At 49.9% G+C, this 22,714-nt stretch overlaps 1 protein-coding gene across 1 annotated transcript in view; it reads left to right on the top strand.

Annotated features, from left to right (window-relative positions):
- Positions 1-22,714, top strand: part of COL11A2 (collagen type XI alpha 2 chain) — a 98,433-nt gene that overhangs the window by 56,764 nt on the left and 18,955 nt on the right. Inside the window, exons 25-49 of the mRNA XM_080985767.1 lie at positions 46-99; positions 1,141-1,185; positions 2,776-2,829; positions 4,220-4,264; positions 5,636-5,689; positions 5,786-5,893; positions 6,185-6,238; positions 6,962-7,015; positions 7,759-7,803; positions 8,519-8,572; positions 9,111-9,155; positions 10,388-10,441; positions 10,538-10,591; positions 12,320-12,373; positions 13,448-13,555; positions 15,907-15,996; positions 18,644-18,697; positions 19,252-19,359; positions 19,542-19,649; positions 19,740-19,793; positions 19,910-19,963; positions 20,392-20,499; positions 20,773-20,826; positions 22,191-22,244; positions 22,365-22,418. Of these exons, the coding sequence (XP_080841893.1) occupies positions 46-99; positions 1,141-1,185; positions 2,776-2,829; positions 4,220-4,264; positions 5,636-5,689; positions 5,786-5,893; positions 6,185-6,238; positions 6,962-7,015; positions 7,759-7,803; positions 8,519-8,572; positions 9,111-9,155; positions 10,388-10,441; positions 10,538-10,591; positions 12,320-12,373; positions 13,448-13,555; positions 15,907-15,996; positions 18,644-18,697; positions 19,252-19,359; positions 19,542-19,649; positions 19,740-19,793; positions 19,910-19,963; positions 20,392-20,499; positions 20,773-20,826; positions 22,191-22,244; positions 22,365-22,418 (1,620 nt within the window). The remainder of the gene's footprint in view (positions 1-45; positions 100-1,140; positions 1,186-2,775; positions 2,830-4,219; positions 4,265-5,635; positions 5,690-5,785; positions 5,894-6,184; positions 6,239-6,961; positions 7,016-7,758; positions 7,804-8,518; positions 8,573-9,110; positions 9,156-10,387; positions 10,442-10,537; positions 10,592-12,319; positions 12,374-13,447; positions 13,556-15,906; positions 15,997-18,643; positions 18,698-19,251; positions 19,360-19,541; positions 19,650-19,739; positions 19,794-19,909; positions 19,964-20,391; positions 20,500-20,772; positions 20,827-22,190; positions 22,245-22,364; positions 22,419-22,714) is intronic.

Below are 22,714 nucleotides of genomic sequence, written 5' to 3'. Positions count from 1 at the left end.
GGGTTGGGGTGACCATTCTTGGGCTAATGGGATTTTCTCCTTCAGGGCCCCAGAGGGAAACCTGGACTTCCGGGGATGCCTGGTTCCGATGGCCCGCCTGTAAGTACCTGCCCCTCACCTCTGCCTCAGGTCTCCCTTGGCTCAGTGGCCCCCCAGCAAAGACGGGAGGCATGTTGAACAGGAAGTAGCTGGTGGCTGTGTCCTCTACCTTTCTTTGAGTCCCCACTGAAGAGAGAACGCTGAGAAGCCACTGTTTCTGTCAAGGGGAGGACAATGTTAACATGATTATGGTGGGGTTTTCCTAGTTGCCATGCTGGACGCCAGTCCCCGCACCAACACCTTCACCCACCCGTGGTCATGACTCTGCAACCATGTTGCAGCAGTTTCGTGGCCGGCCTACCCAGCAACGCAAGCGGGTTGGGGCCCTTGCAAAAAAGAGCAGGCGTCCATAGGGCCCCTGAGATCCCCCCAAAGGGTGGCCCTTCTGTCCTGGTCATGTCAGCACCGCAAAGTGTCACAGATCAGCCTCCCACAGGGTAAACTGTGAAACGCTGGCACGACGGCCACTATCGGGGCCCACAGGGGGCAGTTTTGAACAGGAAGTGTCTCTTTGCATTCCCTGGTAGCCATGTTAAACAGGAAGGCAGCCTTGTTAAACAGGAAGTGAGTTGATGTTGCAGCCATGTTAAACAGGAAGTGAACTACGGCAAGTAGTAATAGTAGTAATAATAATTAATTTCAATTTACATATGGTACCACCCTTTATCCCAGGGTAGTGTACAACATTAAAGACATATTTAATGCAGTACAATAATAAAAACACAATACAGAGCATAATGATACAATAATCATAATCATTCCACCCCCCACATTTGACATAGCCTGCTAGTCATATTAGATAGGAAGTGAGCGGCTGCCCCATCCTTTGTGCCTCCTCCTGGCATTTTCCAGCTGAGCTCCCATGTCCCCAAACGGCTTTCCCCTGGCCCTGAGCAAAGAAGGCCCTGGCAGACTGGCATGGAGATTTGCCCTCTCCCCAAACAGTGGGATTCGAAAAGGAGGCAGCGATCCAAGTCCTGTGGATTACTAACTCAACTCCTTCTTGCTCTCTCTCTCCTTCCTTTCATCCCTTTCTCTTAGGGCCACCCTGGCAAAGAGGGGCACCCAGGCACCAAAGGAAACCAGGTGAGAAGGGGCAGCCCCACACCCAGCACGTGGCAGCAGTCTAACCAGGGGGGTGATGGGGGAAGTATGGAGTGGCGCCCTGAGGCTCTCCCCGCCCACGAACGGCTGTAGGTGGCAGATCACCAGGCATGGGAAACGGTTTCTCTGAGCCACTGACACCATGTGGGTCTCTGCTGACAGCACTGGGTCTTTAAGAGGGAGAACAAGCCTTTCCAGGGTGGGCAGGCAGCTCAGTTTCCAGACCATAAGTGAAAAAATATCCCAGGGAGAGCAAACAAGTACATCGAAAAAAGATGCTTTTATGTTTGCATTCCTGCTATGCCCTTTCCAGACACTAGGTGGCAGGAGGAATCGACGCACAGAGCAGCACCTCCTTTTCCATCCAGCAAGGGTCAGTGCAGTCCCACACATACAAAGACATGCAGTGCTCTGTTAATCTGCGGAACTCCCTCCCACAGGAGACGGTGATTGACGGCCGCCAACCTAGACGGCCTCAAAACAGGGTTAGGCAAATTCACGGAGGAGGAGAGGGCTCCCGATGGCTACTAGCTGGAATGTCTGTTGCTTGAATTCGGAATCCAGAATCGTGTTCGAATCCTGCTTGCCGTTTCCTCACAGGCATCTGGTTGGCCGCTGGACTAGACGGTTAGGTTCCTAGGCCCTTATGAAACCCAGGTTCGCACGAACTTTGCAAAGGCCTCCCTTAGAGGGACCCTCACAGACACACAGCGTGGAAGGAGAGGGTTGCATCCTGAGCAACTTAGTATTTCCGCCTTGCCTGAAATCCAGACATATGCCAGGAAAACGGGGGCCTCGAGGGGCGGAGGGCAGCAGGGTCGGTCATTTCCCCATCCTACCTCTTAGCAAACACAGGCAGAAATCCAGCTTTGACTGGAATGCAGAAGGGGAGCAGCCAGCACCTGTTGAATTTCAGCCTGCCCTGCAGCTCTTAAAAGTCGTGCTGGTAAAATTGACGGATTTAATAAGACACAAATCCAAAACTATGGTACAGAAACAATGGGAACACTAAAATGAATATTCACACAAGCAGGGCTCAAATACGAAAGTTCTTCACCCTGTGAAGAATATAGAAAACACAAAGATTTGACGGACTATGAAAGAACTAAAGGAAAGGAAGTGACCGAAGAACAGGTGTAAAGGTGAAACGAAGAGACGTGTGGTGATTTCGGTGGAAGTCTTTTAGAATATTTTAACTAGGGTTTATATATTGTAATGTTTGAAGTATAAATTTGGTGTTATTGATTGTGAAAAGTATTTTCTTTTTCTTTTTCCTTTCCTTTTATCTTTCATCCCTTTTCTTTTCTAGTCTGCATGTTGGAAAATACGTAGACAAATGTGTTTACAGTGTTATGTATTGATTTTTGTTTTTATTTTTTGTTTTTATTTTCTTGTAATAGTTAATAAAAACTGATTTTTAAAAAAGTCATGCTGGTGGAGGAGCGGAATGATCAGGGCTGAGAGGCCCTGATCCCTGAGGGTCTTCCGGTGGGCATTTTTTTGGGGGGGGTTCCTCCTTGTGATTTCTCCTCTGACCGGCTCTTCCTCTCTCTCTCTGTTCCCCCCTTCCAGGGCCCGTCTGGTCCTCAGGGGCCAGTTGGCTACCCGGGGCCTCGTGGGGCGAAGGTAAGCAAGCACCTGATTGGCTCACAGGACTTGGCAGGGCTGGATTTCCCATCGTCCTTTGCTTCTGAGGCGCAGGGCTGCCCTTTCCAATTGGAGAAGGGGAGAAGGGCGGCCCCTTGGGAGCCTTAGAGAAGTTGCAAGGGGCCCCTGGGGGTCATCTAGCCCAACCCCCTGAAGCCATCCTTGCAGCCTAGGACCCATGTACCTACGGGACTGCCTCTCCTGGTATGTCCCGCGGAGGACCTTAAGGTCTACAAATGACAACACTTTGGAGGTCCCGAGCCTCAAGGAGGTTAGATTGGTCTCAACTAAGGCCAGGGCCTTTTCAGTACTGGCCCCGACTTGGTGGAACGCTCTGTCACAAGAGACTAGGGCCCTGCAGGACTTGACATCTTTCCGCAGGGCCTGCAAGACAGAGCTGTTCCGCCTGGCCTTTGGTTTGGACTCAGTCTGACCCTTGTGTTTCCCTCCCCTTATGGTTTTGATCTATGAGCTACTTTTAAAATGAGGCTGCATTTTAAACTGCATTTGAACCTGTATTTTAAATTGGTCTCTACCCCCCCGCCGCCCATTATGTTTTTCTGTAATTTTACTGGTGTTAGCTGCCCTGAGCCCCGCTCTGCCTGGGGAGGATGGGGTATAAATATTGTTGTTGTTGTTGTTATATAAGACGGCATATGCAGTCAGAATGAAATAAATTGAGAGGGCCCCTCCCTCGCTCCTCCACCGCAATTTGTATTTTTCTGCAAATATTTTCCCTGGGATCTTCAGTTGGTGGATGGTATACAAATCTAATACGGGATGCGGGTGGCGCTGTGGGTTAAACAACAGAGCCTAGGGCTTGCCAATCACAAGGTGGGCGGTTCAAATCCGGCGGGAAGGTAAATGGCGTTTCCGTGTGCTGCTCTGGTTCGCCAGAAGCGGCTTAGTCATGCTGGCCACATGACCCGGAAGCTGTACGCCGGCTCCCTTGGCCAATAAAGCGAGATGAGCGCCGCAACCCCAGAGTCGGTCACGACTGGACCTAATGGTCAGGGGTCCCTTTGCCTTTACCTTTTTATACAAATCTAATAAATAACAGTAATAAGAATGGTTGCACACCTTGTAACTGTTCTGGGGAAATTGGGGGGATTTTATTTTTTTTGCATGGGAGAATGACGGTCATTTTGGGTGCTGTGATCTCGCACCACAGTCTTATCCCCAAAAAGTTTTAGAAAGTTGCAACAGTTACATTGTTCTGGAGCTCTATATAAGCAGGCTGACGGAGCTCCTCAGTTCAGTTCTGTTCTGGCCTTTGAATAAACAAGAGCTGTTTGAAGAATCGCTGTGTCGTCTTATATGTTCACCCACAACTTAACAGTCTCCCCCAAACCCCTCTCTCTCCTCATAGGGAATGGACGGCATTCGAGGCTTCAACGGCCACAAAGGCGAAAAGGTGGGTTGTTGGGAAGGGAACTGGTGGTTCAGAAAACAGCAGTGACAACCCCCAAAACCCACATTTCTGTTCAGCTACGGAGAAAACACGGAATCCCCTAACTGTAGGGTTTGGAGAGGCCCCCAGGTGTCTTCTAGTCCAACCCCCCACAATCACAGCAAAGGAATCGCTGGCAGGTGGCCATTGTTGTAAACAAATAAATCTGCCCCTTTTCCCTTATGGGGGACACAAGAGCCCATATAGAGTCCTTACGTAGGTTCCCTATTGGTAGGAGAAAAGAACAGAGGCCAACCAGAGATTATTGAGAAGCAAAGCAGCTAGTAAGCCTGATCTTTATTGATCTGTTGCAACAGGGTGCTCCCCTCACACGCAGGAAAGGAGGAGGAACCCAGAACAATGGCACGCAAGGCCTTATATAGACATCTTAAATTCCCTGCCCCGGAGCTCAAGACCACCCCTCCATACATCATGCATACATCACAGAAGGGGTGTAACCTAAGACCACCCCCCAGATACATCACAGAAAAGGCGGTCTACAGCAGAAATCTGAGTGCTTTGCTTACCTCCTGTCTGGCAGGTTACCTGTTAATGCTCACTTGATTGGATACCCTGGGGAGCCTGGCCAGTCTTTTGTAATGATAAATACTTAGTTCCTGAGCCAGGTCACAGGCTCACCCTATTCAAACACAGACAGACATACCCTTATGACAGGATTTGTGAAGGAAAAGACAATGGGGAGGCTTTTCCATTTTCCTTTGACCTTGCAGAGAAAACATTTGCTCAGTTTAGGAATCAAAAATGGTTTTAGGTCGGTCTTCCTGTGCTGACCTATGTACGTGCTTGGTTGGTACACTTATGAACATTTAACATGTATCTAAGACCTCAAAAGACGCGGGTGGCGCTGTGGGTAAAACCACAGCGCCTAGGACTTGCCGATCGTATGGTCGGCGGTTCGAATCCCCGCGGTGGGGTGAGCTCCCGTCTTTTGGTCCCAGCTCCTGCCCACCTAGCAGTTCGAAAGCACCCTTAAGTGCAAGTAGATAAATAGGTACTGCTTTATAGCGGGAAGGTAAACGGCGTTTCCGTGTGCTGCGCTGGCTCGCCAGATGCAGCTTGTCACTCTGGCCACGTGACCCGGAAGTGTCTGAGGACGGCGCTAGCTCCCGGCCTCTAGAGTAAGATGAGCGCACAACCCTAGAGTCTGTCAAGACTGGCCCGTACGGGCAGGGGTACCTTTACCTTTTTAAGACCTCAAAATTCCTATCACACCATCCAACCTGGGGGGGGGTGTGTGTGAAGAGCCTGGGGTCTTCTGAGTCTGTGGGGTCCTGAATCCCTCTTAATGCCACTCCTCCCCTTTATTTTCTGCAGGGGGAAGAAGGATTTCCTGGTTTCAAGGGCGACATGGGCGTGAAAGGGGACCGGGTAAGTAGGACAAGCCCCCTCCCCACTTGCACCCGCAGCCCCCTCCCCTGTTCCTTGTTCCTGCCTCATTCTCTCTCTCTCTCTCCCCACGATCAGGGCGAAGTCGGCGTTCCAGGATCCCGAGGCGAAGACGGCCCTGAAGGCCCTAAGGGCCGCACTGGGCCCCACGGCGACCCAGGTCCCATTGGGCTCGTCGGAGAGAAGGTGCGGATTCCGGGTTTGGGGTTGGAGATAGAACCGTAGTGTTGGAGGGCCCCACAGTGGTCATCTAGTCCAGCCGCAAGTGGAGATGGACTGGTCCCACTGTGGTTTTATATTTCGTTGGGAGCCATCCGGCAGGGAAACCCAGTCAGATGGGTGGGGTACAATTATTATTATTATTATTATTATTATTATTATTATTATTATTTCATCTGGTTTGGGTTTCAGGGCATCCTCCCTGGGGGTATAAGGTCTCCTCGCTCACTTTATTTTTTATGTCTCTCTTTCTTGCAGGGGAAACTGGGTGTTCCGGGTCTCCCTGGGTATCCCGGCCGACAAGGACCTAAGGTCAGTATACCTCCAAATTTAGGTACTTGACCTGCCTTACTGTTCAGGGAAGCTTTTAACGTGTGACATTTTAGTGTATTTTTAATCTTTGTTGGAAGCCGCCCAGAGTGGCTGGGGAAACCCAGCCAGATGGGCGGGGTACAAATAAATTATTATTATTATTATTATTATTATTATTATTATTATTATTATTACTGACTGCAGTTACTGCAGTTACTTTTGCTCTTGCACCCCCCCCAAAAAAAATCTTCTCACCAGTGTGTTTCCTTCAGCAAATAACAGCCATAGATCAATTGTGAACACGGAAAACCCCAAATATTTGCAATATTTAGCCATATTCCCCGGATTCTCTGTAAAAACGGAGCAATCGAAGGATGACGATTTGGGGGTCGTGGGAGCCGTTTTCTTCCCTGCAAAGAAGGGGGTGAAGTTTCCCTGCACGGATCTGTACTGGCCCCCTTGTGGCATCACCGGTACCCAACTCTGTACCCCCCTAATAATGGGGGTGGAATCGTCCCATCTCCTTGCAGGGAGAGAAGTTGTGCCGTCCTCCCCCCGCCTCCTTCGTGGCCCCTGCACTCTCTGGGCCCCCCCACTCCGATTTTCATAGAATTGTAGGACCCCCTGATGCCATCTAGTCCAACCCCTTGCGATGTCCTGGCCGGTCCATTCCGAAAGTCCTCTTCCGCCTTGTCTTAACCGCCTCTTCCTCCTCCTCTTCAGGGCTCTCAAGGCTTTCCTGGCTTCCCCGGGACGAACGGCGAAAAGGGGGGACGGGTAAGTGGCCCCCTCCTCCTCGAGGAGCTCCCAGCCCCCCCCCCAGCAACTTCTCTTTTGGGCGGGCGGTTTCGGAAAGATGTCAAATTCGTTAAACTAAGTAGTTTCGAATCGATTGCTGCTGTCCTGAATTATTATTATTTTAAAATTTTTTATTAAATTTTATTAGATGTTACCCAAAAAAAAGGGGGGGGGAGAGATAGAAACAATACATAACCATACATAAAACCTACACAATTTTCCAGAACGCAGACTAGAAAAGAAGAAAGACGAAAAATAAAAGAAACCAACAAAACGGAAAAGAACGAAGAGAAAAAATGCTTTTCATGATCAATGATTCCAAATTCACACTTCAAACCTTATGATATATAAGTCCTAGTTGAAATATTATAAAAGACTTCCACCACTGTTCTGAATTTTACGGCAGCGGCATCTTCCTTGGGTGTTGTGCAGATGGCTGTTCCAAACAGCGCTTTTTCTAGGGTTAGGGGGAGCTGGGGGTGAGTCTATGGAAGGTAGGGCCCCCCAAAAGTGAGTGACTGTTGTAAAGGAAGCCCGAGTTCCAATCCTGCCAAAAGGTGTTGGAGCAGCTGGGGGGGGGGGAACTAAGCCCCTTTTGCAAGATGAAGCCAAACTGTGTTGATTAGTCGCACAGCTAGAAGGAGGGAGAGGGAGGGGGCAAGGGGGGGTTAAATGTTTGTGGGATCCTGCTGTGAATCCTCTGCCTTTGTTCCTCCTTGCAGGGGATCTCTGGGAAGTTGGGACCCCGAGGCGAGAGAGGCCCCACGGTGAGTAGCCAAGGAGGAAGGTGGCGTGGGTCAAATCGGGTGGGGGGCAGTTTTTGCCTTCCTATTCACTATCCCCATTTCACTCCCCACATCTTAATGGACAGTTGGGGGTGGGGAGGCGGGACCCACACATACTGTCTTTCCCACCCATGGGAAAGGGTGCCAGGTCAGGATCACCCTAGACCCGAAATTCCAGGGCCCAAGCCTGAGATGTGGGGGGAGGTCCTGGTGATATGCTGGGGGGCAGATGGTGGACCCTAGTGGTTCTTCCTCTGTGTGTGCTCCCTCCTACTGGTGAGGCTTGGAGACGGAGGTAAATTGGGAGAGGAGAAGGGGGAGCGGAGGAGGGCAGAATCCCCTGAGAGTGTCTGCAATAATATTCAGAGACGGAGGTTAATTGGGAGAGGGGAAGGGGGAGCAGAGGGGGGCAGACTCCCCTGAGAGCACTTGCAATAATTTTCAGAGACAGAGGTTAATTGGGAGAGCGGAGGAGGGGAGGGGAGGACCCCCCACCCAAGAGGATCTGCGATACTGGCAACCCCCGTATTAGGCTCCACTGATACATGCGCGATCATGCGCTGAACCCGGAAATGACCATAAGGAGGGCGGAACTGGATCCCCTCAGATGGGAGGGAGGCTGCACTGGGATGAGTTGCCCCCTGGCTCTCCGGATCACTTACTTCTCTCTCTCTCTCTCTGCCCCCTGTTCTTCTAGGGGCCACGAGGCCAGCGGGGGCCACGAGGGGCCACAGGGAAGTCTGGAGCAAAGGTTGGTTTATGGGATATGGGATATGGGGCTCTTTGTCTCTGGACTCAGCTATACAGCTGCAAATATAACATTTTAAGTGTGTTTTAAGTGCATTATACAAATGTGACACTAGATGGCGATGTTGAGCTAACTGCAAGTTCAATTTACAGATAGGTAGCCGTGTTGGTCTGCCATAGTCAAAATAAAAAAAATCCTTCCAGTAGCACCTTTAAGACCAACTAAGTTAGTTCTTGGTATGAGCTTTCGTGTGCAAGCACACTTCTTCAGATACTTCAGATTCTGAAGAAGTGTGCTTGCACACGAAAGCTCATACCAAGAACTAACTTAGTTGGTCTTAAAGGTGCTACTGGAAGGATTTTTTTTATTTTGCAAGTTCAATATATATCTTAAAACGTTTTTTAGAAAAGCATTTTCACATCGTGTTTTATATATGTTTAGATTCAGCCTCCCTTTCCAGGGGCCTCCTGGGTTCTCTCAGGGCTGGCAGGGGCGATTCTGTGTTTCTAAAAAGCTTCCTTTTCATCTCATCCTCATGCAGGGCACATCGGGCAGCGAAGGACCAGCCGGGCCCCCCGGGGAAAGGGTGAGTAAACAGGAAGGAAGATGGGGGGGGGGGTTAAGGAAAGATGGAGGAGGAGGAGGAAGGAGCCCCCAGTGAGAATCTCAGGGAATTAAGAGAGCACCGAGGCTCGAATTCAAAAGCACACGCCATGTGAACATCTAGCAGCAGGGAGTTCCAAAGGTCACACTTCCTTTCCTTGGGCATCGCTGCTCTGGAATCTGGGTGGTGATGGCACGTCCGGATCCAACACAACGTTTATTCATTTTATGTATTTGTTTTGTGACGTTTATTCACTGCTTGACTGTAAACAAACAAACAGCAGCCTCCACATGGTTTGCAAAAAAGAAAGATAGAACAACAAAATTGTCAGTGATAAAAATTAACAGCAATAATTTAGGACTTTGGGAAAGTTAAACAAGCAGATTAAAACTCACACTGCTTTCTAAGCCCCTGGGTATAAAGTTTTGAGCATGGTGAAGGCAGCTGCCTGCTATCAAGTGTCAGGGAGTTCCCAAGGGCAGGCCCTGCCCGACTAAAATTGTCAATGCTTTTGTTACACGTCGCCAGTCGCACTCTGGGTGCTGCTGCTACTTAGGGGTTGGTTTCCCCTGCGTCACCGTCTGCTTAGTCTGTAGAGCATGGGACTCTTAATATCAGGGCTGTGGGTTCGAGAGTCACGTTGGGCAAAAAAGATTCCTGCTTTGAAAATTATTCTTATATACAGTGGTGCCTCGCAAGACGAAATTAATCCGTTCCGCGAGTCTCTTCGTCTTGCGGTTTTTTCGTCTTGCGAAGCACGGCTATTAGCGGCTTAGCGGCTATTAACGGCTTAGCGGCTTAGCGGCTTAGCGGCTATTAACGGCTTAGCGGCTTAGCGGCTTTAAGAAAAAGGAAATAAACTCGCAAGACGTTTCGTCTTGCGAAGCAAGCCCATAAGGAAATTCGTCTTGCGGAACGACTCAAAAAATGGAAAACTCTTTCGTCTTGCGCGTTTTTCGTCTTGCGAGGCATTCGTCTTGCGAGGTACCACTGTATTACATTTGTATACAACCCTATGCCCATGGGCCTCAGGGCGGTGACAACATAAAATCACAAAATCTAAAAATACATAATATAAAAAACCCAATAACACCCCCCTTACAGGGGGTTTGTCCAGATGACCCTTTGGGGTCCCAATGATTTTAGGAAGCCTTGCGGTTCCTCCTCCACCAGCTGCTTCTCAATGTTTCCTTCTCCTTCTGCGTCTTCCGCAGGGTCAACCGGGACCACAAGGACCAAACGGATTCCCTGGGCCAAAAGGACCTCCGGTGAGTTCTCGGTTATCTGCCCCCACACTCTGCCCACCCCCACCGGTCATCCCCCCTCCGGCCACCCACTGACCCTCTTGTCTTCTTTGCCCACAGGGCCCCTCGGGGAAGGACGGTCTGCCCGGACACCCTGGCCAGCGGGGAGAAGTCGTAAGTTACTCTTTGCTTACTCTTTGCTTATTACTCCTAGTACTCCTACTCCTAGTACTCCTACTCCTACTCCCTCTCCTCTCCCCTGCTGACTGGACGACATCGCTGCAAGGCGGATCTGTTGGCTAACTGAACTCCGAAGAGCAACATTCGTTTCCTTACGAAAGTTCAGTGGTACCTCGGTTTTCGAGCGTCTCGGAAGCCGAACATTTTGGTTTCCGAATGCCGAAAACCCGGAAGTACCATATTTTCCCCATTTTTGAATGCACCTTCGAAGTCAAATGGCTTCTGCTGCATGTTTTTCAGTTTTCACCATTGAAATTGACACTCTCCCTTTGCACCTCGGTTGTCGAACGTTTTGGAATCTGAACGGTCTTCCGGAACGGGTTACGTTTGACAACCAAGATAACCGCTGTAATTCCTACCATAGAACTAGTTCACAGCGGTTTGCAATTATATAAAGGTAAAAACCATTAAAAAAGTGAAAGCAAGCCAAAGAATTAAAAACAAACGCTAGCAAACCATCGCAGAAGGACCTATTCGTAATCACCTGGTGGAATCAAAAGGTTTCCAGCAGGCGTTGAAAAGCTGGTAGGTCTCCAGTGGCAGAGAGTTCCACAGGGCTGCGCCGATGACACCGAATCTTTGGCTTCTCATTGTGGTCAAATGAGCCTCACCAACTTGGGGAATGACCAACGGCACTCAGGAATTGAGCTGAGCTATAAAGGTTCAGACAATCCCATAGGTGACCTAGAACCATTTGCTTCCTCAGGATTCCCCAACAGTTAAGACACTCAGAGTTGAGTGACTCTGAGTGTCTTTTTTCTTTTTTTTTTTTTGCTTTTGCGCTCTGCACACACTTGGGGGTTTCACGCATTTGACGGCTGGCCCTTGGTGCATCGAAAACCCTGCTTTCCAACAGATCCCCCTCACTCCTCCATCGCATCTCATCCCACTTCTGACACCATTGTGGACACCAGGTCATTCAGGAGGAATCCCACCCAGGGGAAACAAGAGAGAGTCGTGTTGTAAACAAAATCTGCCCCTTTTCCCTTAAGGGGTACCCAAGAGCCCATATAGAGTCCTTACGTGGGTTCCCTATCTGTAGGAGAAAATAACAGAGGCCAATCAGAGAATATTGAGAAGCAAAGCAGCTAGTAAGCCTGATCTTTATTAAAGCTGTTGCAACAGGGTGCTCCCCTCACACGCAGGAGGAGAGAAGAGGACCCAGAGCCCAGGTGTGCCCGCCCTTATATAGACATTTTAAATTCCCTGCCCTGGAGCTCCAGACCACCTCTCCATACATCATACCCACATCACAGAAAGGGTGGTCTACAGCAGAAATCTGAGTGCATTGTTTACCTCCTGTCTGGCAGGTTACTTGTTAATGCTCACTTGATTGGATACCCTGGGGAGCCTGGCCAGTCTTTGGTAATGATAAATACTTAGTTCCTGAGCCAGGTCACAGGCTCACCCTATTCAAACACAGACAGACATACCCTTAAGACAGGATTTGTGAAGGAAAAGACAATGGGGAGGCTTTTCCATTTTCCTTTGACTTTGCAGAGAAAACATTTGCTCAGTTTGGGAATCAAAAATGGTTTCAGGTCGGTCTTCCTGTGCTGATCTATGTATGTGCTTGGTTGGTACATTTATTATATATCTAAGACTTTAAAATTCTTATCACAGTTGTAACCTCCCCCCCCCCCTTCTTTCTCTCCCTCACAGGGATTCCAAGGCAAGACCGGACCCCCTGGAGGACCGGGGGTTGTGGGCCCTCAGGTAAGGAGACGGGGGTTACTCTGCTCCTCCCCAGCACCAGAGAGCAGCCAAAACACCAGACCCTGGGAGGGGACAGTCAGAAGGTGGCAAGGGTGGGGCACGTTCTGTTTTAATTACCTGTATTTTAACAGATTTCGGTATTTTATATTGTTTTAGTTCTGTTTTGAGTTTGATGACTTTAAAACAATTACATTGAATACCTTTCTAGTTTAGTTCGATGTCTTTTTTATATAACTTTTTATTAGTTTTTTAACATACCATCTTCAACAATAATTGAACACACTTTTACATCTTATTCAATTTTTTTGACTTCCATCAGTCCTGTCTGAAAATTTTCCAATCTAATCTCTCAGTATGCATTTCTTATTTTTCCTATTACATTTCAAACTCATAACCAATATCTCTATCTTTTTCTACTTTGTAACACTTCATATATTTCTCCTTACAAAACTTCTTGTAGTCCTACTAGTGTAATTTGTTGATTACGGTTGCTCTTCAAATAACTCAATATACTTCTTCCAATCTTCTGTAAATCTCTGGTCCCCCAGGTTTCGAATCCTTCCTGTCATTTTGTCCAATTCTGCATAGTCCATTAATTTTATCTGCCATTCTTCTTTCATTGAAATTTCTTCTTGCTTCCATTTCTGGGCTAACAAAACTCTTACCAGTTTAGTTTGATGTCTTAATTGGTTGGAAGCCACTCAGAGGGGCAACCCAGTCAGGTGGACAGAATATTAATATTAATATTAATATTATCTTGTTTGTGCAAGTTACATTGAGTCCTGGCTTGGGGAAAAGTCAGGATATAAATGCAGCAGCAGCAATAACAACAACAACAACAACAAATAAATCACTAATAATATCAATAATAATAAAATCTGCAGGGTGGGGAAGGGATTGTTTGTGGAGGGCTCTCTCCTTGCTCAGGGGATTCAATCCTTGGAGGTTTTTAAGCAGAGGTTGGCTGGCCGTCCGTCATGGACACTTCAGCTGAGATTCCTGCATTGCCAGGGGTTGGTCTAGATGAGTCCTGGGGTTCCCTCCATTCCCTACAACTCTCTGTTTCCTTGGCAGGGCCCTGCAGGAGAAACAGGCCAGATGGGGGAGAGGGGCCACCCCGGCCCGCCTGGGCCTCCCGGAGAGCAAGGCCTGCCTGGACCCTCTGGGAAAGAAGGCACAAAGGTAAGCCCTTGGCGGGGGGAGCGGGGTCTGGGTGCGAGGGCAAGGGCTCATGGGCAGCCCAGCAGGGGGAGGCGGGGGTGGGGTTATGGGAAAAATCTAGATGTGAGGCTGCTCAGTCACCCAGCTCATTGGGCAGAGCCTGCGGGTCCCTGTGGAATAATAATAATAATAATAATAATAATAATAATAATAATAATAATAATAATTAATAGTAATAATTTTTATTTATACCCCGCCCTCCCCAGCCAAGACCGGGCTCAGGGCGGCTAACACCAGGTATAAAAACAATTGATTGAAATACAACTTAAAAACAAGATTAAGCACAACATTAAAATGCAGCCTCATTTCAGTAGAAACTCAAATCAGAAACTTTTTGGGGAGGAAAACGTCAAGTCTTCACCAAGGCCAGCTATCCAGACTGGTCCTACATGGGCCAGAAAAAATGCCAGGAATAAAGAAAGGAGTCCAGCCACCAAAGTTTATTGCGCAACAGGTTCAAAGAGGAATTTTGAACCCTGAGGATGGGGTGACAAAGACTTTTAAAACTTTCCCACCATATCCCAGAATACAGTTCGTACAGCATCATCGATACATCATTGCTACATCACTGACATGTCGCAAAAGGGGAGGGGCAGACAGGGGTTAAAGGGACATGGGTGGCGCTGCGGGTTACTAGGACTTGCCAATCAGAAGGTCGGCGGTTCAAATCCCCACGACGGGGTGAGCTCCCGTTGCTCAGTCCCAGCTCCTGCCAACCTAGCAGTTCAAAAGCACAATGTGCAAGTAGATAAATAGGTACTGCTCTAGTGGGAAGGTAAACGACGTTTCCGTGCGCTGCTCTGGTTCACCAGAAGTGGCTTCGTCATGCTGGCCACATGACCTGGAAGCTGTACGCCGGCTCCCTCAGCTAGTAAAGCGAGATGAGCGCCGCAACCCCAGAGTCGGCCATGACTGGACCTAATGGTCAGGGCTCCCTTTAGCTTTTAGACAGGGGTTACACTAGTTCAACCTTGGCAAACATGTCCCGACAAGTCCTTGGTACAAGATTAGCATAAGCAGACATGTCAGGGCAAGACTCAGGTATAAGATTAGCATAGGCAAAGACCTCTGAAGTCCCACCACCCAAAGTACAATAGAACTTCCTTTGCATGTCTGGACCACTTGGCAAGTCTTGTGATGGGATTAGGCTTTTCTTGGCCAACAATCAGCTCAGCAATTGTCACCTCTGGGCACTTCCTGGGGTAGGAGGTGTGCTTGGGGAGGTGGCGGGGGAAAGAGTCGGTTTTTGGAAGGGCAAAATAGTGTTGAAATGGAGGAAACTGGCAAAGGAGTTGATTTTATATTACTGTATTTTTCACTCCATAAGACGCGCCTGACCATACGATGCACCTAGTTTTTAGAGGGGGAAAGCAAGAAAAAAAATATTCTGCGCAGAGCATGTAAACGGCTCTCGCTTTTCTTGCTTTAAACCCTTCCGTGCCTCCTCCCGCTTCGCTGAGAAGCCAGCAGAGCAAGAGCAAGAGGTGCGTAGTGCCTCTTCTTCTGGCTTCCCAGCAAAGCGGGATGAGGGACGAAAGGGAGCCCTTACAAGGGAGCGCTGAGCAGAGCCTGGCAGTGGCTCTTGCTGGGGGAAGGGGCAGAGGGCAGCCCGTCAGTCCCTTCTCCCTCCTCAGGGAAAAGCCTCCAAGGACTGCGCTCCCTTTAAAGAGCTGCGCGGAGCGTGTGTGTGGATCTTGGGGGCTTTTCCACAGGGTGGGAGAAGGGACTGACGGGCTGCCCTCCCGCCTGCATTCGCTCCATAGCAGGGAAAAAGTGTGTCTTATGGAGTGAAAAATACGGTATTTTTTAAGCTAGGTCACTTCCCTGAGCTTTCAAGTTGAAAGGATACATTTATGCATAATATCTGTAACATTTAACAACTTTAAAGATGTGGGCCCCCCCTCTCTAAGGGACCCGCTACCTTTCCCGGGGACTCACGGGGTGGAAACATCCAAAGCGGAACACCTTTTTGGGGTGCCTTTTTGGGGTTCCAAGCACTGCACTAGTTAGGCTCAAAAGCGGAGGGAGGAAGCTCAAACTGAGCTTTCAAAGGTCAAGAAAACTTTCCTGGATATCCCCTTCACCCTCTAAGCCCCGCCCCTGGTATCACAGGCTCCGCCCCTTAGCACCCAGGCCCCGCCCAGTGCACCCCAGAATTCTGAGCCTCGGGATACCTGCCCCCCTTCCCCCTTCGAGGATCCTGCCATGATAGATTCAGGCCCCCCAGCCCAAGAAGAGGGGGACTGGGGTTTGGGGGGCTCCGGCCAGGATTTGGGGGGTCAACGTGTCCTTTGCCCCCTTCTGCGTTTCAGGGCGACCCCGGCACCCCCGGAGGACCCGGCAAGGATGGCCCGGCTGGGCTGCGAGGCTTCCCCGGAGAGCGCGGCCTGCCTGGAACTGCCGTACGTACTTGGGGGGGGGGCTCCCTCCATGGGGTTGGCCTGGGAAAACGTAGCGTGGGTGCAGGGGGGGCACGGCGTTTTGCGGGGCAACCATCCTGCCTGCTCTGAGGGCTGAGATTAAACTGCCAGGAGCTAAATGTATGTAGAAAATACTCAAATCCAGCATTGCAGGGTGTAGTCAGGATTTCTGGGTTTTTTTGGGGGGGGTAAGAACCTCACTTAGTTAAAGATTTTTGTTGATTTTGGGGAGCAGCTGCCCCTCTCTGCCCCCTCTTGGCTACACTCACGGTGCAACAATATAAATCTAGTCAGTAAGAGCATAACAAATTAAAAGTTAAAAACAAACTTGGGGTTTTTGTGGAGGGGGGTGGTTTCTTCTTCGTTTGCCTGCGTGCGCCAGGCAGAATAGAAAGAATTTCAGCAGGTCTGTGAAAGTTGGCATGGAAAGGGCCCCCTGATTCTCCAGTGGCAGAGAGTTCCGCAGGTTAAGCACTGTCTGTTGGAGGAGATGCCAGGAGACAGGGACTTATGTTCACATGTGGTAAGGGTGTAAATATGTACAGTTTTTTTGTGAAAGGGTGTTTAAGGAGATACAAGAAATAACTGGGTTAAAGCTGACCGAATGTCCAGAGGTAGCATTATTATCAATTTACAATGGGGTGGAAGGTTCACAGGCTAGGAAGGACTTGCTCACAAGTTTATTGACAGCCGCCAGTGGCGTAGCGTGGGTTGTCAGCACCCGGGGAAAGGCAAGTAATTTGCACCCCCTAACCCGAGTGAGCCAGGTAGGGGCAGAGAGCTGTGAGTGCGAGCGTGCGCCCCCCGAGATGTTGCGCCCGGTGCGGCCGGCCCCCCCCCCTGCACCCCCCACGCTACGCCACTGACAGCCGCACAGGTTATTATAGCCAGGAAGTGGAAGGGGCAAGCAGAATATAAAATGGGAGAATGGTATAAAGAGGTGTGGGATATAGCTATTAATGACAAATTAACATGTGCCATTAAGGTAACACAGGGAATAAGCATGAGGAATGGTTTTGAGGAGATACGGAAGGTGTTTGTAGAATTCATACTAGTAAAATGGAAAGGCGTCAAACCATCGCAGGAGGTGTTGACATTTTGGGAGGCTGGATAGTTACAATGGAATGGTCTCAAATACATACATATATATATATATATATATATATATATATATATATATATACACACACACATATGGGGAAGCACTGTCTGAGTGGCCAGAGAAGGGGCTTCTTTGTCTTGGGGTGTGCCCCCCCTTTTAAAATATTGTAGGGAGCAAACGACTTCTTTGCTCGAACAGCCCCACTGGGTACCCGTTTGTTCCGGATGCTACAATGACTTAGGGCCAGGCTGTCTGAAAAACTATATTCCCTCTTATAAGGCCGCCCAGGTTTTGAGATCTTCGGGGGGGGGGTGGCTTTTCTTGGTCCCACCACTCTCCCAGGAACACTTGGGGGGGGGGAGGACAAGGCCTTTTTGGTGGTGGCTCCTCCCAAGCAACTTTGGAACTCTATGCCTGGGGACCCCAGACTGGCTCCTGCCTTGTTTTTCTGCTGGCAGCTGAAGGCTGTTTTATTCCCGCACTTAAGGTGTGTTAATTTAGGGGCCCCCTCAAAGCTTAAGTTTTGCAAATTTCTTCAGTGAGGGGTCTTAAAAATATATTTCGGTGTGTGAGGCATTCAAATCTGCTATTATTTTTGCGACTGGGGAACATTAGATGAAGAAGCCCTTAAACCGCTTTGGGAAAACAAAAGAATTTAAATTTTACCTTCTGAAAATGTCAGGTGATGCTAAATAATTATTATTTATATTATGTATTATTAAATACAAATATTAATATATAATATAATTGCAAATGCCTGGCAATAATTTTTAATGATTTATATTCAATTTCACACACATTTTGCTTACTGAGTCATATTAACTTCACCAAAATACCTTTTGAATTCCCAAATTATGTTGCAACTTTTTAGCACCCCTCATTTTTTGAATGTGAGCATTGAAAAATTCACCACAGGACTCTGGGAACTGGCCGGGTTTGTTTTCTTGGTTTTTTTTATTTTAGGAAATGGCTTTTCAATAGTGCTGTGCTGTTTTTATTATCTGTATTTTAGCAGGTTTGCTTTAATTCTATTAGAGTTTAATTAAACAATTACCCTTTGTATGCTTTTAGCTTTTTGTATTTTACCTGCCTTGAGTCCCAAATAGTATTATTTTGTTTTATTTGGTTTATGATTATTGCCATTATTTATTAAATGGCTTATACCTTCAGAACAGAGGGACTCCAGAACAGAGGGACTCCCTGCCACTTGACCTGCATCTCCCACACCGCCTTGGCCCTGCTGCCAGCGCTGATCCTTCATTTGCTCACCTGGCTGTTTATATTTTACTTAGCTGTGATTCCTGCTTCACAAGGGGGGGGGGTTGGACTAGATGACCGCTAGGGTCCCTTCCAACTGTGCCATTCTCTTATTCTGCCTTATTGGTGAGGTTGCATAGCCCTTAGAAGTCTCTGCAGCACTTCAAATAAATAAAAGGGGACAGAAGAAGGACTGGACAAGGGGTGGGTGTTTTGTGTCTGTGTGTCTACATGTCGGCCTGCCTCAAACTCTTCCCTCCAACCTTGCAGGGCGGGCCTGGACTGAAAGGCAACGAGGGACCCGCTGGACCCCCAGGACCCGCCGTGAGTGTTTCCTCCCCCCCCGGCCCTGACGCACCGCCCAATGCACGCCCTGCAGCCACAACTCTGCCCTTCCCCTTGGCACCTCCTGACGTGCCGACTGAGCTCTGCACATGCCCAAGAGACCACATTCACACCCATATCTAGGAAGAAGTTCAGTTCTTCCCCAGTTTCTCATCCCCGCCCCCCCCCCCCAGTCTTCCATTCAGCTCTCCACATTTTGCAGCAATAGGTTATCATTAGAGGAATTTTTGTCGCCAGCCTTTTCCCCCCAGCCTACAGAAGAGCACCTGCAGTTAAAATAGAGAATAAATAAGCCCACTGAAACATTTCAATAATGGAGAGTCAACCCAGGTGGGGAGGGGAATTTCTGTCTACATGGGTCTGTCGTCGTCTCCATGTTGGATCTTGTGTTTGGCGAGAGCCTGCGTCAGCTTTGAGCATCCCACTGTGCTGGGGTAGTGCAGGGTGGCTCCAGCAGAGGTGCTCTGGGTACGAGCCCCTTTTCCCCATCACTCAGCCTCCCTTCAGGACCCTCTTTTCATCTTGCCTTCCAGGGATCCCCAGGGGAAAGGGGGGGACCTGGGCCAGGTGGCCCCATCGGACCCCCAGGAAGACCAGGCCCTCAAGGACCCGCTGGCTCGGCTGGGGAGAAAGGCGTGCCTGTGAGTAGGGGGGAAGGGGCAGGAGTCCCTTCAAGGCAAGAATTTGGTGGAAGAGACACAGAAACTGCAAGTGGCGCTTGGGGTCAAGAACTCTGGGGCGCCCCTGGGAAAGGGGGGTGGGCGGTTGAGATTCCGGGGTGAGTCTCGGGGGGCCCCTCCTCACTTTCTCTTTTCTCCCCCAGGGCGAGAAAGGTCCCATTGGCCCCGCAGGCCGCGATGGCGTCCAGGGCCCCGTCGGGCTGCCGGGCCCCGCAGGACCTCCGGGGGGCCCGGGTGAGGATGGCGACAAGGTAAGAGTCTGGAGCGCATCTCCCCTGCCCATTGCCCCGGCCTCTGGGCTGGGCCTCCCCGGCTCACTCTCTCGTTCTCTCTCTCCGCAGGGCGAAGTGGGCGATCCTGGCCAGAAGGGCGGCAAAGGAGCGAAAGGGGAGCACGTAAGTTGGGGTCCTCTTGAGACCTGCGGGGCAGGGCCACAAAATGCGTTGGGTGGGGCTCTTCCTCTCCTGCCTCTCCATCCATGCCATTCGCCTCTTTCTCTTCCTCCCTGCAGGGGCCACCGGGACCCCCTGGCCCACTGGGTCCTCTCGGGCAACCAGGAGCCGCAGTAAGTCCTCAAGTTCATTTTACCACCTTGTGTCTGGTGTCATTCGGGAATTTTAAGAATGCCCCCCCCCCCAAATCAGCACAGTTATGGCTGGTCATATTCAATATAGTGGCCATTTTTATCTGATCAGAGGGTTGCCTCCAGCTAAATCTCCAAACTTTGGGGCAGCCACACTAGTTCAATTAGCTTCCCACCATACCCTGTCAAAAGCATTTTTCAGAAGAGCGGTTTGCGCGACCCGCTAAGGAAGAAGCAAGACGAAATTTGAAACCATCATGAAGAACTGGGTATCTTTCAGAAGAAAAGGAAACTGGTTTAGTTGAGAGTGATTTAGTTGTGATTCCTGCATTGTGTGTGGGGGGGAGGGGGTTTCCAGCTTGGGTGACCCTTGGGTGCCCTTTCTATGATTCTTGTCTTTCACCCTTCAGGGCGCAGACGGAGAGCCTGGAGCGAGGGGCCCCCAAGGCCACTTTGGCGCAAAGGGGGATGAGGGAACCCGAGGGTTTAATGGCCCCCCAGGGCCCATCGGCCTGCAGGTACGCCCAGGGACACCCTGAACGGAGGGTCACACCTCTCCTCCTCCCCCCGTCCAACCCTCTATCCTGCGCCCAATTCCCCACTTGGTCATTCAGCTCCCTGGGTGGCCCTAGACCAGTCACTCTCTCGCCACCTAACCTACCTCACAGGGCTGTTGTGGGGGTGAAATGGTGGACGGACCATGTACTACCCCACCTCAAGCTCTGCAGAGGAATAAAGGCGGGAGAGAGATGTCATGATAAATAACCACGATTAATCCTGCCTCTTGACAGGGTCTGCCTGGACCGTCTGGGGAAAAGGGGGAGACGGGCGACGTGGGGCCCATGGTAAGTTTTTATCTGTTTACAATTTATCTGTAAATATTCAAAAAACCATTTCCACTCTTTTATAAAAAGTTTGTTATCTTGATTTCTTATTCTTCCGGTAAGTTTCGCCATTTCTTCATTTTCCGTAAGTTTTTGTATCCGTTTTTCCTTTGCTGGGACTTCTTCTTCTTTCCATTTCTGGGCAAGTAACATTCTTGCCGCTGTAGTTGCGTACATAAATAAGTTTCTCTACAATTTAGGTAGTTCTGTCCCTATACAGGCGCCCCTAATGGTGGTGTTTTGGGATTCCTGTTTCTAACTGCATTGCAGGTTTCCCATTGGGGTACTTGGTTTGCTCTTTGGCAACTAACCCAGCTGCCAGGCCCTTCTCATCTTCCTGTGGAACCTCCAGGCCCAGAAGCAGTCTATCTCGACTCCTAGGTTCTTTGGAGCATTTGACCACTGTGAGGACAGGAAGGGGGCCTTGATGTTTCCCCTTGGGCCTGACCCAGCTGATTTGGAGCTCTTCGGCTCTTTTTACATACATATCTGCCGGACGGCTGGTTTGCTGCCTTGACCAGGCGTGGCTGACTTGTGGCCTGCAGGTCAGAGCTGCCCCATGGGAAGTGGCTTCCCAGCTGCTACAGCTTTACCCCCTGATCAGATTTTCTTGGATTTTGGCTTATCTGCTGGCTGCCTGGCAACGCTCTGGGCACCTTCCAACTCTCCCTCTCCTTGAGAGCTAACAGTGTCTTCCCTGGGAAGGAGGGGGGCCGGGCTGTCCTTTCCAGACTCTGACAGCCAGCTCTCATCTGCAGAGTCGGCCCCTTGCTTGCTTAGCTCAACTTCTGAGGCCGACTCTTCTGCTGTGCTCAGGGGGGCCACGTTCCTGCAGGCCAGTGCTGCCCCATGGGAAGTGGCTTCCCAGCCACTACAGCTTTACCCCCTGATCAGATGCGGACATAAAAGATCCCTCTGCCTGCTCTTGACCGATGCCCATGGCCATCTGTCAGGGATGCTTGAGATTCCTGCCTTGTGGGCTGGACTAGATGACCCTCGGGGTCCCTTTATCATTGCTGCGGTTCTATGATCTTAGTGTGAAGACCAGAAGGGTGAGATTGGGGACTAAGCCCTCTGCCTGCTCTTGAAGAGGTGAAACTGTGTGTCGTCTCTTTGAGTTTGGGAGCCTAAGAATGGGGGGGACATCTTTTTCTGAATATTATGGAAATGAAAGCAACGGGGGTCTCTTGCCCCCCTCCCTTTTCTGCCTGTTAAAAGCAGAGTGTTTGCTAAGAGCAGCACATTGGTCCTTGAGTCGGACCTGAGCATCAATCACCCACATAGCGGGGCTCAGGTGCTAATAATAAATACACTTCTCCATGCAGGGACCCCCAGGACCCCCCGGACCACGTGGCCCAGCCGGACCCTCTGGAGCAAATGTGAGTGTATTTCTCCTTCCACAACCCCCCACAACTGCTACACCACCACCGCCCATTAACTGATATTCAGCATGGACTTCTAGTCTAACAGTTTGGGGTCTCTTTTTCCTTCCCACACAGGGTCCCCAAGGCCCACCAGGCGGCGTAGGAAACCTTGGCCCCCCAGGACAGAAGGTGAGTGGCTGGGAGACAGGACTCCTGGGTCCTCTGGGGAGCTTAGTTGGGAGTGGGTCCTGGGAGCCAGTATCCCTGTGTGTTCTGAAAAGCGAATCTGGTTTCCCTGGAGCAAGAAGGGAACGAGGAGGAAGCAGCTGGAGGGAATGACTCCTGGTTTCGGTTGTCTCTATACTAATGCACAGAGCATGGGAAATGAACAAGATGAACATCCAACTGTACGATCCTATGATGCAATGAGTAGGGTCTCTGTGTGTGTTTGGGGATCTGGGGATGAGTGGGTATTGATCTCCTCT

Source organism: Podarcis pityusensis (genome assembly GCF_964106645.2).
Source record: "Podarcis pityusensis genome assembly, chromosome: 2".
Taxonomy (NCBI): Eukaryota; Metazoa; Chordata; class Lepidosauria; order Squamata; family Lacertidae; genus Podarcis; species Podarcis pityusensis.
This window is presented reverse-complemented; position numbering and strand designations above follow the sequence as displayed.